Raw genomic sequence first — 17,943 nt, 5'->3', positions numbered from 1 at the left:
ATTTTCCTCATTTCGTTTGTACCTAAATGCACAATTTGATGAACAGATTTTGTTCTGAAAAGAAAATGCGAATTTTTTCCGATTTTTTTTTTTTCTATTATTTTTTGCTCATCCATTTTGATCATTTATTGTGGAAAATTAAAGTAAATAAGGTTTAGAGTTCCATTAGTTTTCTTTTTTTTTGAATTAAGTTTGCAAATAATATGAAAAAAAGAAGATAAGTTTGAAAATGTTTGAGCAATACAATTAAATTGATTTACTTACATCATTTCTTAAAAAAAAAAAAATGCTTTCCCGGTTTCACTTATTTTAACATTCCGGATTAGTTTCATTCCGAAATCATCGTCATCATCAAATCCTTCACTGTTCTCTTAAACTAATTGTTTCCTATGTTATAGCCAAATGCTTTAATAAAAGAATGCGACATCTCAACTCTTCCGTTATCTTTCCTGAAGAATATTTATAATTGAAGGAATTGCTAAAGAATTACTGAATAAATTTCATTTAATCAAATGAAATCTTTTATAAAATGTTCTTTTTTTCTTGTGCAATTATTTATTTTTTTTTTTTAAAATGCTTTCTAGTTAGATTAGAAAACTTAAATATATGAAAGAAATTAAAATGTTCCCTTAAAAAAATCAATAATTCAATTTGAATCATTTTAAATGATTAAAATCTGTTGACAGTAATAATATGTAATCAAATAATTGTATTTCTTTTAGAATTCATTCATTCCGTTTCCGTTAAAACTATCAAGAGATTAATGCAATTTTATCGCAATGCAATATGTTTTTATCTCTTTTGGCTTACATTTTCAAAATTTTAATGTTAAAACTTTGTTTCTCGCATTAAACTTATCAATAAAATGCAATTAATTTACATCTAAAATTTAAATTCACATCACTTTTTAATCTATTGCATTCATCATAGCGTGTAACAATTCTTTGTTTTTCTTTTTCATTAATCTTTTATTGAATTTCTTGCACTTCTCATTCTGTTTAATTATTTTTCATTTCCTATCATAAACAAATAAACTTCATTAATTTATACTTCAAATTCTCTTTTCCTATTTCTTTTCTTTTTCTTTAAAGAAAAAAAAAAAAATAAATAAATAAAGGAAATGATGAAATTGGAATAAAATAAAGGTAAATTATTTTATTTCTCTTTCGTCATTTCATTTCATTTCATTTCATTCATTTTCGTTTCTCTCTTTTTCCTCTCATTGATAGGAAACGTCATTTTATGAGAAAAATTTATTTCAATTCAATCTCTTAATCCACTTGATCATTTCATCTTCCGTTGTTCTACAATATATCAATCTACAAGTGCGAATATATTGCTGAAAATTTGAAGTCAAACAAAAAAAAAAAGAAAAGGGAAAAAGATTTGCCGTATATATTGTTAAACAATTATAACATATCAATGAGAATTTATAATTAATTATTATCACTTAAAATTATTCAGCTCAATTGGACTTTATCATTAAATTTTAATCTAATTTAACTTATCTTTCAATCATTAAAAATCGTCATGTATTGAATGTTTTAAGATAATTTAGAAATTTTTTAGCTAATTATTTCTATTTTTCGCATAGCATATCAAATTTATTTAAATAATTTCATCTAAAATAGCAAAATATATGTGTGGATGACAGAAGATTACTTAATAATGTAATTTTAAGTGGAATGATAAATGTATATATATATATGTGTGCACATACTTCTTTGATAATAAAATGAAGTAATACAATTTTAAACTAATCTAACTGATTCATATTGCTTAACCAAGAAAGAGAGAGAGAGAGAGAGAAAAAGAAGACGAGATCGAGAGTGAATTGTTGGCTAAAACAATTTGTAAAGATGAATTTTTCACTTCATCCATTCTTCTTCTTCTTCCTTCTCATTCATTTTCCTTTCTTTTCCCAAGCATTTATTGTTCATTATAAAATTGACTATTTCTTATTCTCACCCTTTTTGATAGAAATAACAAATATATAAATGCGAAATATTCAAGAATATTAACAATAATAAAAACTATAATTATGTTAAGTTCTTCTTTTACCGTAGTATGTCGAATGTTGATATATTCTCATAAATATATGCCTGATAAGATACTGATGATAATGACGATGATAATGATAGTAATAATGATAACAGTGGTGAATAGGAGTAATAATAATGATAATAGTGATAAAATAATAATATAGCAGTAATAGTAATGATAATGATTAAACTAGGAAGTCATTGGGGATGTTCTTTGATAAGGTAATGATAATATTAGTGATATTTTTTTGGATTACCAACTTTTGATGCATAATCATAAAAATGTGTTAAATTCACATACGCTGATAATAGAGATAATGATGATGATTGAACTGAGAAGTTATCAGTAATTGCAGTGAGTTTTTTGTAAGTGAAGTAATTTCCTCATTTACCTTTCTTTGATTTTTATTATCGTGAATATATGCCAGAAATGCCCAAAACATTTGTGATGCTACTAGATAGGTCTATTTAAACAAGTCAATCATCAATTGTCATTTCTTGTCACTATGTTACCCCTGTTTCACAAATCATTCATTAAGTTAAACTTCAATAACTGATTTTATATTACAGCATATTCAGGATAGAAATATTGTTTACGAAATTTCACTGATTTTTCTTATATTTTAGGTGACATATTAATTTCTAAAATAATTATTCGATTTTTCTTTTTAGATTTGATTTTTCATTTCGTGTTGTTATGTTAATTTAATCATATTTAAATAAACAAAATTTGAATCGATTTAAAAAAAAAAAAAATAATTATTCAGCAAGCGAGATTAGTTAAAAGAAATGAACTGATAAGTGACACAACAAGTGTGACAATGTTGTTTATGAAAATGATTAAAGTATCATTATCTCATACTTTGTCTTAAATGCATATTAAGACGTAACTAAATCGTTGTATCCGGAAAAAATTTACTAAATGTCGGGAACGGAAAAAGTCAAATTTATTTTGTTTTCCTTTTTCCCCATTTTTTTCTCCTTAATCCCTTGGAAATGAAAAGTTATTAAAAGTATTATTAATACACACACTGATTGGGAAAATGTAAATTCTAATTTCATTTCTTATCTTTTTATCTTTCATCTTTATCTTACTGTTATCTTTTATCACTTTTTTTTTTTAATTTTTGTTTTTATACTCTTTATTACGTTATCCTCCTTTTTTCCTTTTTTTTTTTTTACATAAAAATTTCATACTTTTTATTTGTTTCTTCATTTTTTCAAATTTTGAATTTTACTTCATTAATTTATTCCTTCCATTATGTAATAAATTAAACGAATTGAACTTATGATTGCTTCCGTTTATCTTTTCGTTAAATTTGTTAATTGTTTAATTTATTTATTCCTACATTATGCTCCTATATAATTCGTAAATTTCGATTTCATTACTCTTTTAACTGCAATTAAAAAAATTTTTTGATTACACTAAAATTTTTGCTTCTAAAAATTCATCTCAGATAATTTCATTTCAATAAAAATTTCATTTCACTTAATTTTTTTTCCATCTTTCTTGTCTTGTTCATAAATAAATTAATTTGTTAATTTAGAAATAAATTAGTTGTTTTATAAATTTATTGCATATTTGCGTAACCAAACATTGATTATTTACTGATGTCATTCATTATTTTTGCTGAAATTGAAAATAATTTTGCATGTTTAACATGTAAAAATAGAATTTTCAATTCTTCGAAAGAGTTTTTTTTTTTTTTTTTTTTTTAAAAAAAAATTTTTTTCTAATATTTACTAAATTTTCATTTCAGCACAATTCTGGGAGGAAAAATAATATTATTGTTTGGACAATTATTGCAACTGCAGAAGCTAACATCGACAATTTTGTCGAGATTTTACACTAAAAGTGAAATTGTCTTATAATAACAACAACAATAACAATAAGAAAATACTGTAACAATTACTATTTGTATTCGTTCATATTCATACTATTATACAAAACAAAAAAAAAAAAAAAATAAAAAAAGCTGCTTATTCCTGACAAATTTGGTACTTTCATCCTATTTTATTGTGTTGTTGACAAATAAATTCGATCTTTTGGGACGGAAGGAAAGAAAGAGTGGAATTGAGGAACGATAATTTATACATATCAGTTTTACTTGTTTGGTAAGCTTTTCTTTAAATAATCATGAAAATAAAATATATATTAAAATTTCGAACATTTATTAACGTTAATTAAGATAATACATTCAACTAATACAATTACTTTTCAATTAATGAGGTATTCAAAATAATTTCTTAGCAATTAAGAAAAATTTTCAATAATTATTTTATTTAAAATTGGATAGAAAATTAACAAACTATAAATAATTTTCATCATACATTAATTTTATTTCTTGATATTTCCCATATAAAATTATTTTCGATGAATTTTTTAATAAAATATTTATTTCTACATACAGTTCATTGTAATTTCAACCTTTATTAAATTATTATCTTCCATCAAATACTTCAAATTTATATAATTCTCGAATTATTTTAAAAATTCAAAAATTTATCATTCATTTTTCCTAGCAATTAATCCGGTTGTCAATATTTTTCATTTCTAAATAAAATCAAATTATTTAATTTATATAAATTATCATTTTATATAATTACTCCCTTCTTACACTTTTTGTTTTCTTTTACATTAACTCATTTTTTGAGCTTTTCTTTTATTAACTTTAAAAACAGCCTAAGCTTATTGAAAACTTTCTTATGTAAAAAATTTTAATGGAAAAGACAAGTGCAAAGCATAAATGGGAATATCTGGGGAATTTCCCCAGCACAACACATTTCTTATTTGTTTGCTTTGGTACGAAGTGAAAGAAATGCAAAAATGGTATCAACAATGTTTCGGTCTAATGCTTAATGCTTAATGCTTAATGCTTAATGCTTAGTGCTTAGTGCTTAGACTGATTTATAATTTTTAGTTGATTTACTTTCGATTTAATTTCTCACTGAGTGATATAAATGGAATTTTGTTTTGTTTGCTTTTTATCCTTTTATTCTTTGTTATAAAATGAAAAGAAAAAAATTATAATCATTGATCGAAATAATAACTTTTTTTGCAATAAAATATTTGACAATTTCAATTGATTAAAAGTAGAGAAAAATAAATTAAAGTTTCACTTTTTTTTGTTTCTGTTTTTTTTCTTATTTGTGAAAAAAAAAAAAAGATTTACTGAAAATATGATATATATATATATATATATATATATATATATATATATATATATATATATATATATATATATATATAAATAATAATTTCTATGTAAATTGAAAAAAAAGAAAATTGGATTTAATTTTAGAAATAAAATTTACCAAAAAAAGTACTCTAAAAGAGTATTTCATTGTCCTTTTTTTGAAAAATTTTTTGACAAATGTATTCTAATCCACATTATTTATCCTAACCTTTTCAAACATTCATAACTGTCCAATTAAATTGAAAGTTAAATATACCTGAGATTTTCATGGTGTTTAATTAAAAGTTTCACTATTACCCAAAATAATCACTTGGACATTTGTGAATTACCTGAAAGTTTATATAATTAAGGCATTTTTACTTTTGAATCAGTTATTTCACGTGTTTTTCGAAACTTTTAAAAATTATAAAGCTGAAAAAATAAAAAATGCTTTTTTATAAATATCGTAAGCACTGTAAACAACAACTCCTGTAATAAGTTGTTTACTTTACTTTTCTATTTCTTTATATTATAAATAATGCAAAAATAAGATGTAAAAGAAACTCATTTTTAATGTATTCAGCAATTCAAACTTATAACACAAGTAACACCTCAAATTTAGTAATATTTTAAAAGTTTTCATTACATTTTTATTAGCAATTTTTTCAAAAAAAGCAAAATTTTATTTTCTATCTTTTTTTTTTTTATATACCATTTCATTTTTGTTGTAAAATATTCAAATATGTTCTCGAAATTTTATCCATTTTTCAAATTTTACTTCAAACTAGCAAGAAGAAGCATATTAAAAAACAGTCAGTGATCTGATAAAGCTTACATGTTTTTTGATCAGTTGATCAGTTAATTAATTTAAACAAAATTTTTTCTGCTTTTAAATTTAATTTCTTATCATCTTTCTTTTCTTTCTTGCTAAATATGCATTGATAGATATGTATGTAAAATTTATTAATTTCTTTAAGTGCCAACTTTTTTTTTTTTTTTTTATTTTGAAGTGATTTAACGAAAAGAAAAGGAAAGGAATTGTTGTTGGAATAAATAAAACTTTCAACACGCAACAATGGGTTGCACAATGAGCCAAGAGGAACGGGCTGCTCTCGAACGATCTCGAATGATTGAAAAAAATTTAAAAGAGGATGGTTTACAGGCTGCCAAAGATATCAAATTATTACTTTTAGGTTTGTTGCTTTTTACTGCGTTTGTTTAATTGATTATATCATTTATCTGTTATAATTATTAATTTTTATTCACTTAATTAATTAAAATTTATCATGACTAGCTTCACTAATTATTATTGAAAATGATTGCTTCTGACTTGTTTATTTCAATTTTTAACTAATTATTAGTTCGATCAGTTATTATATTTGTTATTTACGATTGAATTAATTATGGACAATTGAAAAACAAAATTTGCATATTACTTAGCATTTCTGTTTGCTAGTTTTTATTTGAGAAAAGAAAAAAAGAAATATTATTTTAGGTGCTGGTGAATCTGGTAAATCAACAATTGTTAAGCAAATGAAGTATGATCTTTTCCGGAATAGACATTTTGTTAATTTAACAGAGTTTATGTACTAACTTTTTAACTGGTTGAAGCTTGTTACTTGAAAATAAAAAAAAATTTTCCTTTCTGAACTTTGACCTTTACAAAATATTTTATATCAGTAATTCTTGCTTCTCTAATTCAACTTATCAGTTATTTAATCAGTTGCATATTAGGAAAAACATTTATGCTTGCATAAATAAATAGTTGCGTTTTTGAGAAAAGCAAAAAATTTTTAAATGATAGTTTGTTTAATTTAAATTTGGTTATCGAATATTTTTTATATATATTAAAAGAAAAGCGTATGCTTCAATTCTTATTTTATTTACTGTTAAAAATGCAAATTATCGTCGTATGAAATAAATTATCATTTATCAAAATTATTCTAATACTTGATAATAAATTATTATTATCATTATTGATAATAAGTTGATAAGTTATGGTAATAATTGATGATAATAATAATAATAAGTAATTATTAATATAAGTTATGTTGGATAATGTGTTATTATTAATGCAAATAATATTTAATGATGTATTATTATTATTATTATTATTATTAATATAAGTAATATTTATTGATGCATTATTACTGATATAAATAATATTTGATAATCATTGATATTACTTGTAATATTACTTATTTGATAATGTATTGTTATTAATATAAGACATAAGCAAATATAAAAATATATATTCATCATACAATTTGCTGAATATTTTGCAGGATTATTCATGAATCAGGTTTCACAGCCGAAGATTATAAACAGTATAAACCGGTGGTATATAGTAATACGGTACAATCATTAGTAGCAATACTTCGTGCCATGGGTAATTTATTAGTACCATTCGGTGATCGTAGTCGAGAGGTATGAGTTTTTTTTTTTTTTTCTTTCATTCATTTTATTTAACATAAATAAATCTTAACTGTTTATTTATTGAAAAGTATGTGGCTGTTATATCTTTTTTTCAAAGTTAATGTCATTATTGAAATTTCTTATTTTATTAATTCGATTTATCATTATCAATTATGGTAGCACAAAACTGGATAATATTGCTAAAATTTATTAATTTTTTTTGTTTTTGATTTCAAAATCTTTTAATTAAATTCATAGTAATGTTTAAGTTGCAAAAAGTTTGCTATTCTGTTGACTAAATTAAATTTGCTTGCATTTCATTTTATCCTTAGCTGTTCATTAATTATTTCATCAAAACTAAATATTCTACTGATCATCGACAAATGATTGCTTTTCTTTATCATTAACATAATATTTCTTTTTTTTTTCAAAAAAAAAAAAAAAAAAATCTGTTTTTTTCTATTCTTTTTTATAATTATAATAAGTGAAAAACATAATTAACAGGAAAGAAACATAAATATTTTGCTAATTTCCATGAGTGATGCAAAATAAATCAATTAATTAATTAATGAGTCAGTTTTTCACTTTTTTTTTTTGATTTTTTTTTTTAATAACTGAACTCAAACTGTGTATGTAATTGTTGCTATCATCGATTTCTTTCTTCGTATCATATCATTTTTATCAATTTTTTCTTTTTTGACTTTTTTTTTTTTTTCGATATAATATATAAATATTTCCCTTTTGCAATTTCAATATTTTCCTTTTCCCTAAAAATGGAATAATAAGATAGATTAGATGAAAAAGGATGTATAATCAGTCAATTAACTCTTGAATAATTTCATTTTTTCTTGAATGAATGAATAAAATTTTAATTTTTCCTTCAAAGAATTCGATCCTTGTTTGCATTTCGTGGAAAAGGAAAAAAAAAAGATTTGAGAGGATCGGACAGAGAAAAAAAAGAATCAAAAGTGGAAATGAATGAAAAATGATAAATTGACAAGAAAAAAAAAAAGAAAAAAAAAGGACAAAGAGAAAGAGAAAGATTAATTATATGAAATTTCTAAAATGCAAGCAAAGTAATGAAAAGTAAATCTTTTTTTGCTTTTTCAATCAATTTTTTCACTTTACTATTGTCATTTTTCATTTTTTTTTGTTAATTAAAATCAACCATTAATTAATTAATTTTTAAAGACAACAAACGATAGGAAACATTCATAAATTAAATTTTTTTTTTCCTCTTTTTTAGTCACAGAATGTGCATAAGGATGACAAGTAATTAGATTGTCTTTCCTTTTTTTTTTTTTGTTCTTTTTTTTAGCTTGAAAGTAATCAATAAGCCAGAAAAAAGAGTAAACAGAAAGATAGAAAAACTTTAACCAAGGAAATAAAATGAAACGACAATGAATGAAAGATGAAGCAAAAGAAAAGAAATAAAAAGTTTCTAAATTATTAAACGAATTTTTTTATACATCATTTTTTGTAAAAATTATATGATTAATTATTTAATCTTTCTTTCTTTTCCAAAGTGAAATATAAGTCTACAATTTTAGTTAAGTTTAAATGAATTTTGAATTAAATTGGAATCTTTAGTTTAATCTTTTTGTTTAATTTTTTTTTTTAAAAAAAAAAAGTTTAAATGTGAAATCTGTACAGTTTGGGCGGAAATTTTAAATTTTATAATATGTTTTCCTACTTGCTTTATTTTCTTTTTTCTCTCAAATAATCATTTTTTCTTTGTTTTTCCCTTTTCGATGCTTTATTTGTCTGTTTTTGGTTAAGAAATTCATTTGCTTTAATATTTAGGACGTTATATCATATCAGACATTATATCATTTCTTAGAAAAACTCATTTCAGAAAGCAAAATTAGTATAAAAATGAAAAATATATTCATTAATGTTATTATAATGAATGATTTATAGAGTTTGTACATTTCGAACTTAAATTAAGCTGCGTTTTAATTTTAAATCTGTGAGAATGTTAGGAAAACGGAATTAATATATAAATGAAGATTTAATAAAGAATTAATATAACATAAAAACAAATATAAAAATGAAGAAAAATAAGGGTGAAATGTATATACTTTAGATATGAAATGAACAAAAATTGATATTTGGAATTTCAGTTTTATTAGAATTTTAAAATTCAAATATTTTGCAAAATTAGGAGCCAGATGTGGTGATAAAATCAATAAATGTTTAACAATTGAATTTAAAATTTAAGTGTTAGAAAGTTTAAAATTAAAATAAAATTTTTGCTCAGATCGATGCAAAGTTAGTAATGGATGTCGTAGCAAGGATGGAAGATACCGAACCTTTCAGTGATGATTTATTGTCCGCCATGAAGCGCCTTTGGGCCGATAGCGGTGTTCTCGATTGTTTCGCCCGTTCCAACGAATATCAACTTAATGACTCTGCTAAATAGTAAGTCACATACACACAGACCGACACGATCCTACGTCCACATACACCGAAACACTGCTGTACCTGCACGTATACGATTGCACAGACACGCAATCTCACGTGTCGCTTGCGTCTGCGTGTGCAAAGCTCTACGTGTCACTGGCATACACGTACATCTGCGTGCACACGTCCATGCATCACATATATATATCCATATACACGTAGATAATAGAAGACAAGACTTCGTTGCAACTTAACTTTGATTTTGATTAATTTTAGGGTATTTGAGCCAAAAGTACTATCTTTTAGCAATTGCAAAAGTAGTCGAATGAAGCCGTTAAAATTTGAAAAATGAAAAAAAAAGAGAGAAATGAGGTGTGAAAGAGACGTGGAATACAAAAGTACACATTAAGTCATCCAACGCAACTCTCATAAATTAGATGCATAAGATTTATTGAAAACATTTTTCTGTTTGGACAAGAAAATTTGAATATAATTTCACTTCATTAATGAAAAACGAAATAAATAAAAGTGAGGAGCAGTTTTTTGAAAAATTATTGATTTTTAAATTTCAGTTAAATTAATATAATTAGTCTTAGATGTAAATATTGAGCCTTGATGATATTGGTTTTATACTTCTTTTCTTTTTAAATTAATAAGAATATTAAATGAAAATAAGAATAAGAATATTAAAACTTGAAATACCTGAAATTAAAAAGAAATTAAATTAAAAATCAAAAAATAGAGAAAAGAGGCAGAAGAATATTAATATTTTCAGTTTTTTGGATGATTTGGATCGATTAGGTCAAGCAAATTATCAACCTACCGAGCAGGATATTTTACGAACTCGGGTCAAAACCACTGGTATTGTTGAGGTGCATTTCACTTTCAAAAACCTCAATTTCAAGTGAGTTAACCTTTTTTTCTTCCAATTTAATTTGATTTTTGCACATTTTTTTATCTTCTCATCTGAAATAAATTATTTTGGGAACGACAAGGATTTGAATTAGCACAGCAAATTGTTTTTTTATAATTTGATAATTTTGATAAAAGATTATATCTGAAAATTTTTCAATCATAATGTGTAAAATAATAAATTATACTAATTAGCATAAAATAGTAGATTATAATAATTACAACAATTATTTAGTAATGTATTAAATATCAGTATATTGATAATTTAATATTATAAAATAACAAATTATTAATATATTGCTAATTTATATTAGGTCGATATATAATTGAATTTTTCTTCTTTTCGTCATTTATGTGATAAAAAAAAACTGATAACTTATAATATTCATGTGATAAATCTAATGAATAGTATTTATGTAATAAGGATGATAAGTAATAATATTATATGAAAAAACTAAAAGTTAATAATATTTACGTAGGATAGAACTAGGAATGAATAATATTTTAATAAATAATAAATGATAAGTGATAGTATTTATGTGGCGAAATTGATAAGATCAGTGATAATGTCTCTAAATTTTCCTATTCTTAGATTATTTGATGTTGGTGGACAGCGGTCAGAGCGAAAGAAATGGATTCATTGCTTTGAGGATGTCACAGCAATTATATTTTGTGTTGCAATGTCTGAGTATGATCAAGTATTGCATGAAGATGAAACGACGGTAATTAAGTAAAGTAATTTCAAAAGTAAATGCAAAAGTAATTTCATAAAGATTTTTATGAAATTACTTTTGCAGAGATTTGGAACATAATTAATCGTTGCATATAACTATATTTGTGATTATACAAAATGGTGGAAAATTATATACTTTTGCAAAAATGTCAGAGAAAAAAGGAAATATTATAATTATTTTGACAAATAAATTTTAAATTAAAATATGATTGAGTTATGTATCGCAAAAAAATTTATTGAAATGAATATTTGATGGATAAATAAATCCCATAAATAAAACAATTAGCATTCATTCAATCAGAAATCATTTGGAAACCATTAATTTTGAATAATTTTAGTTTTAGAACATTTTTTCCGCAATTACTTTTATTTTTCTCTTCTTTTTTTTCTATGCTTTTTAAAAAAAAAAAAACCGGAAATTTCAATAATTTGAAAAATTAAGGGAAGCTATGAATGAATTTTTATTTGGCAAATTTTTAATTTAAAAAGTGTGAAAACGCAAGGAAATTTGAAGTGTTACGAGGTGAAAAAAAAAAAAAAAAAAAACCAAAGCGAATGAATAAAAATAAAATAGCAAAATTGTGATAACAAATCAAAATTTTGTTAAATTTCTACTTTAATATGACATACTTCAATTTATAAATTATCAAGCTTTTTAATTTTTCTTTCCTCTTAAATTTTAAGCTTATTACTTTATTTTTTTTTTTCAAAATTTACATGTTTCTTTTATGACATCATTTCCTTTCATTTCAATTTGCAATAATTCATTTACAGAATCGAATGCATGAATCATTGAAATTATTCGATTCAATTTGCAATAATAAATGGTTCACCGACACATCAATCATTTTATTCTTGAATAAGAAAGATTTATTTGAGGAAAAAATTAAGAAATCACCATTAACAATATGTTTTCCGGAATATTCGGGTACTTTTCTTTTCTTTTCATTGTTTTGTAAATGTAATATTAGAGATATGAATGAGCAAATCGGATATTAGGGCTAGTAGAGAACAAAATATAATAAGGCAAGGAAATTCAAATTTAAAAATTACGATGATTTTTTTTTAAATGCGGCAAATTCTATTCCAGTATTTTAGTTAATCAAATTCTATTCTACCTTCAATACTATTTCTTTCAATTTGTTAAAATTGATATAATTATCTCCCATTGCTAATATAAATGTATGTGTAAATATCACACTCTTTTTTTTTTTTTGTTATTTAATCTATGCCTCAAATTAAATGTTCATTTTTAAATTAATTTTCTAATCTTTATGCAATTAATTTAATTTAAATATGTACAGATTTGCATATTTCAAGGTCGACAAGATTATCACGAAGCCAGTGCATATATCCAAGCACAGTTTGAAGCAAAAAATAAATCGGCCAACAAAGAAATTTACTGTCACATGACATGTGCAACCGATACTACCAATATTCAATTTGTATTTGATGCTGTCACTGATGTTATCATTGCCAATAATTTAAGGGGTTGTGGTCTTTATTAAAACAAAAAAGAAAGAATTCAACAATAATTCTGTTTCATCTCTTTTTCCTTTTTTTTATTTTTAATTTGAAGTACAATTTTTCTTCCTTTTTTTTTTTTTTTTTTATTTTTACACTATATGTATTAAATGTTTTTCGTTTTATTTCTAATTTTTTTTTTTTTTTTTTCATTACATGCATTAATTAATTGTTTATCGTTGTTTTTCAAGTTCCAAATTATCGATTCTCTGCTTTTCAAATTCTGGATTATTCGTTTTTTTTTTTTTTTTAATCTGTGAGCAACATATTATTATAATATTGTTTATTTATATTTTTGAAGAAAAAAGAAGGGAAACAAAATTTCTTCAATATTTGTATTTTAAACATCTGAAGAAGAAAAAAAAAGTTTGTTTTAAAATTTATTTTCACATTTTTATAATTGATTTTATTATGAATTGCTTGATTTTGATAGATTGAAGTTTTTCAAATTTAAAATGAAACTTGAATTATTCTTGCCCGCCAAGTATTAAGTCTGAATGATTCTCAGATCGGAAGCATAATAATCGGTTTAGCCAATTCTTGTCCAATTTCAAATATCGAATTGTCATTTGATTTGTAAAATCAAACTTTATCATATAATTTATTGATTCCAAGAAAACTTTTTCGTAATTACAAATATCTAAATTGTATTTACCATAAAGTGACATTTTTTTTTTTTAAATAAAAAAGTTTTTCAATAATTTCTTGGCTATATAAAATTCAATTTTCTTCAAAAGAAGACGGTAAAATTTGCAGCTAAATCTTTCAGCTAACTATTATTCCCTCAACTATTCACAATTCATAACCATTGTTTCAAAGTTTCCTTTTTTTTCTAATTTTTATTATTCAAATATTATGATTACTTTAGTTTTATTTAATTTTAGTATTGCTTTTGTAACAGTTTGTTTCTCCTGTAGAATGGAAAAAAGGGAAGAAAACAAGAAATGAATGTTTTTTTTTTAAATTTAATTTTCTCCGGGAAATAATTGAAAGTTCTTTCAATTGTGCTTTTGTGTATCGCTGCTATCTTCCAGTAATTTTTTTGGCTATAATCGTTTTTGTTGAGTTCAAATATGAACAAGAAAAAAAAGAAAAAAAAAAAAAGAAAATGAAAGTTTAAAGGATGCTCACGTTTAACGTATGAAACGTTTTCCGTATACTGTTTAACGTGAAATAAAGTACTTTTCTGTCACAAAAAAAGAAAAACGTGGAAAAAAAAATGGAAGAACTTGTGAAAACGATAATTCTTTAATGAAATAATTGTTGTTTGTTTTAGTATTGAAATGATTTCTCATTTATCATCATTTTATCAATAGTAATAATAAATTTTTATGACTACTTTCTATATTCTATTATGATATTTAAATTTCTGTGATTATTATGATAATCATAATAATAATAGTAATAAAAGTTATGGTAATGATGCTAAGGATGATTGATGATTATGATATCGATAATAACAATATTATTGATATTGAAGTTAGCAAAGGTATAGGTAATAAAATAATAAAAGATAACACGTGTATGTATTTGTTTTTTTTTTTTGTATTTATTTATTCGGAGTTAATTAGATTTGATTAATTAAAATTAATTAAAATTTAATTTCAAATTAAATAAAACAGGAATTGAATGGAAGCATAATAAGCTATGATTTTTGAAAAGCGAACAGTAAAAATTGTAGTGAAATGAATTTGGATTTTGACCATTTAGTTATAATTGTTTTTCCATTATTTTTCAAAATTTACTGTCTATCATTTAAATATCTTTCTACACAATATTTAAATGCCTAACTGTTATGATTGCAAATGAGTCGGAAAGTCACTGATTAGGTCGTATTGATATAGTCAATTCTTGATGTCAGTTAGTCATCAATAAGTCATTTCAATTAAAATAATGGAAAATTTTTCCTGATCAGGAATGTTCCACGTTAAACATTAACGGATGTATTTTCTCTCATTTTTCCTTTTATTTTCTCGTAATACAATAACTGTTTATCTTACTAATCATGCAGAAAATTTGTATTCCTATTTCTCCATTTCCTTTCAAATTTTTTAATCATTTAGTTATATAAGTATTTTTCAAGAAATCCTTTTAAATATTTTTTATTCATAACGAAAATATTCCAAATCGTTCATAAAATTGGTACTACAACTTATTATTTCAATTATTGCAAATTATTGATAAAAACGAATTTTTATCACATATATAATATGTTATCACTTTAATGTACATTAATTATCATATTACATTACATTAAATACTTGGTTAAATTTCCTCTTACGAATTTTCTTATGGCATTCCGCGATGACCATTTATTGTAAATTACAAATTAATTACCATCACCTTTGATTCATTTTCCTTAAATGCTGTAATTTCAGCAACTTTCAGTAATTTGTGGTTATTTTAATCATTAATCCAATTCGTTAGTTCTAGATACATCCATCAAATTGATTATTCATAAATGCTAGTGAATATTTATATTTTCAAATTTATTATATTGCGGGTATATCGCATTGCTTACCGGGTAACTCCCATAAATGTTCATAAATACCAATGTTTTAAAAGGTTCGTATCACAGGTACATACTGATAATGTCACCTAATCCGAATTGTTTAAATTCTGAAATTTCTTGCATGCTGCAGCAAATAATTCGTTTAACTTAGTTCACCATTTTAATGATTCAATTTTTCAAATCATCAAAACATATTTGAAAACAGAGAGAGAGAGAGAGAGAGAGAGAGAGAAGGAGAGGGAAAAAAAAATGAAGAAGTAAAGGAAGAGAATAAATTAATTTGTAACTAACATATTCAATAAAAAATATTAGTAAAAAACTATAAAAAGTATATTGGAACGCTTACCCACAGATTTTACCCACAGGTTAAACATTACCGGTGAAAAATGTGCTTTTCCAAATAAAAACTTAAAATTATGTACAAAAGATAAAAGTATGATTGCCCACTCTCAAAATTTTTACAAAATTGTATCAAATTTTTCGAAAGATTTCTGTTATCAATATGATTACTTTTCATTTTTCATATTTATTATTATTACTGTTATACTTTTATTATTATTATTATTATTATTATTATTATTGGTAATATTGATAATATTTCTCGCAGATTATTTTCTAAACGAAATTGATTTAATTTTCATCGTATCATTAGGCTTCGTTTATTTTTATAATAAAGCAACCAACTTTCATTATAACGATAACTTAATGAATGCTACTTTGAAATGGATTATAATAATTAAGAATAGCAAGATAATGATAGATAATGATAGTTTAAATGATGGTTTAATAAAGGAAAATTATTATAGTTTATACTTATCTGTCAACTAACAAAAAAAATATTAATTTTTTATTTAATAATTATAGTCAAATTAAGTGCTCAAAAGGAAACGAATAAAAAAGAATTAAATAATTCGTTGGCTAAACAATAAACAATAAGACAATGAGTAGTATGTTAAGAAGTAATTGTATTTGTAAGAAAAATAATTATGCTAAGTAAATAATATAATATCTTATTAGTTAATCTATGTTTCCAATTATTTACTACTAATTTTCTTCTCCCTGTCTTCATATACAGTAATTCAACAAAGAATTTATATATGCTAAATTTCTTCCCCTCAACGTATCATTTTGCATCTCATCGACAGGTGACAGATGACACAGTCCCTCTCAAAATACCTTCACATTTCACATCATTCATCTTTGTCTCCTCTCTCTCTCCCTCTCTCTGTACCTTTGTTCATGACATGTTTACATCAATAATTCTATCAGCAAGGGCATTCGTTCATCGTATTGCGGTCGGTGACGACAAATTGAACAAAATATTTCTATTATCTCTTTCCAGGGAGAGACAAAGAGGAAAGGATGGAAAGAGTGGGAGAGAGAGGGGGAAAGAAAGAAAGTACAACTAAAATTCTCTTCTTACCTCTCTTCTCTTTCCTTTTTCTCTCTTCTTCACATTCTGTTAAGATTGTTGTTGTGACAAACTATTGATTAGATATGTCCTATTCAATTCATCTTTAAAGAGAGTGAGAGAAAGAAAGAGAGAGAGAGAGAGAGAGGTGAGAAGGAGAGTTTTGAAAATGTCCTCCTTATTTTGTTTTGTTTTTAAGCACAATATAAAAAGGAACAAAGAGGGAAAAAAGGTGATAAAAGAGAAAAAGGGCGAGAGACAGAGAAATGAGGGAAAAGAAAAAGAGGGAAAAGTGGGTGGCAAATATTTTTTCAATTGTTTTTCCGTTGGTTCATCTAATCGCTCATTTTATTTACTGTTTTCCTTCGTTTCTTTCATATTTTTTTTAAGTATGGAAGTTTTTATTTGAAAGACAAAAGGAAAAAGTAAGGGAGTAAATAGTAAGTAAAGTAAGTAAGTAAATGAAGTAAGTAAGATATTTCGTTACAGTAAACAACAAAAAGAGAATAATGTAGAGGGAAAGCTTACAGGAAGTTCCATTTGAAACTTTTGCTGAAATTGAATTTAACATAAAAAATGAATCATAATTCAAAGAAGAAGAAAAAAGTTGCAAAATTATCCCTTCATTATCACTGACTAAAAATTTGGTGGAGATACAATTAATTATATTTGGTTGGAGATGAAAATTTCAAAAGTGCTATAATTGTTTAATTAAATTAATGCTATTGCTAATAAGCGATTAACCATATTTTTGCCAATTTAATTTTGAAACTTTTTAACAAAAAAAGAAACAAAGAGAAGTTATTTTTACTAAA

At 23.8% G+C, this 17,943-nt stretch overlaps 1 protein-coding gene and 2 further genes across 3 annotated transcripts; 1 reads left to right on the top strand and 2 right to left on the bottom strand.

Annotated features, from left to right (window-relative positions):
* Nucleotides 1-1,783: 1,783 nt before the first annotated feature.
* On the bottom strand, nt 1,784-1,920 carry Bm15615. Its single transcript, XR_006227997.1, has one exon. The product of XR_006227997.1 is annotated as a pre-microRNA Bm15615 (primary transcript).
* A 4,373-nt stretch (nt 1,921-6,293) lies between these two features.
* On the top strand, nt 6,294-13,189 carry Bma-goa-1 (guanine nucleotide-binding protein G(o), alpha subunit, putative; the record flags this gene model as incomplete). The annotated part of the gene is made up of 8 exons (XM_043080986.1): nt 6,294-6,411; nt 6,714-6,756; nt 7,504-7,645; nt 9,894-10,054; nt 10,812-10,940; nt 11,541-11,670; nt 12,456-12,609; nt 13,002-13,189. 8 exons carry the CDS (start codon nt 6,294-6,296, stop codon nt 13,187-13,189), a joined length of 1,065 nt encoding a protein of 354 aa, XP_042936920.1.
* A 3,885-nt stretch (nt 13,190-17,074) lies between these two features.
* Bm15592 lies at nt 17,075-17,172 on the bottom strand. The gene has a single exon (XR_006227977.1). The product of XR_006227977.1 is annotated as a pre-microRNA Bm15592 (primary transcript).
* Nucleotides 17,173-17,943: the final 771 nt, after the last annotated feature.

This window comes from Brugia malayi (assembly GCF_000002995.4).
Source record: "Brugia malayi strain FR3 genome assembly, contig: Bm_v4_Chr3_scaffold_001, whole genome shotgun sequence".
NCBI classification, from domain to species: Eukaryota; Metazoa; Nematoda; class Chromadorea; order Rhabditida; family Onchocercidae; genus Brugia; species Brugia malayi.
This window is presented reverse-complemented; position numbering and strand designations above follow the sequence as displayed.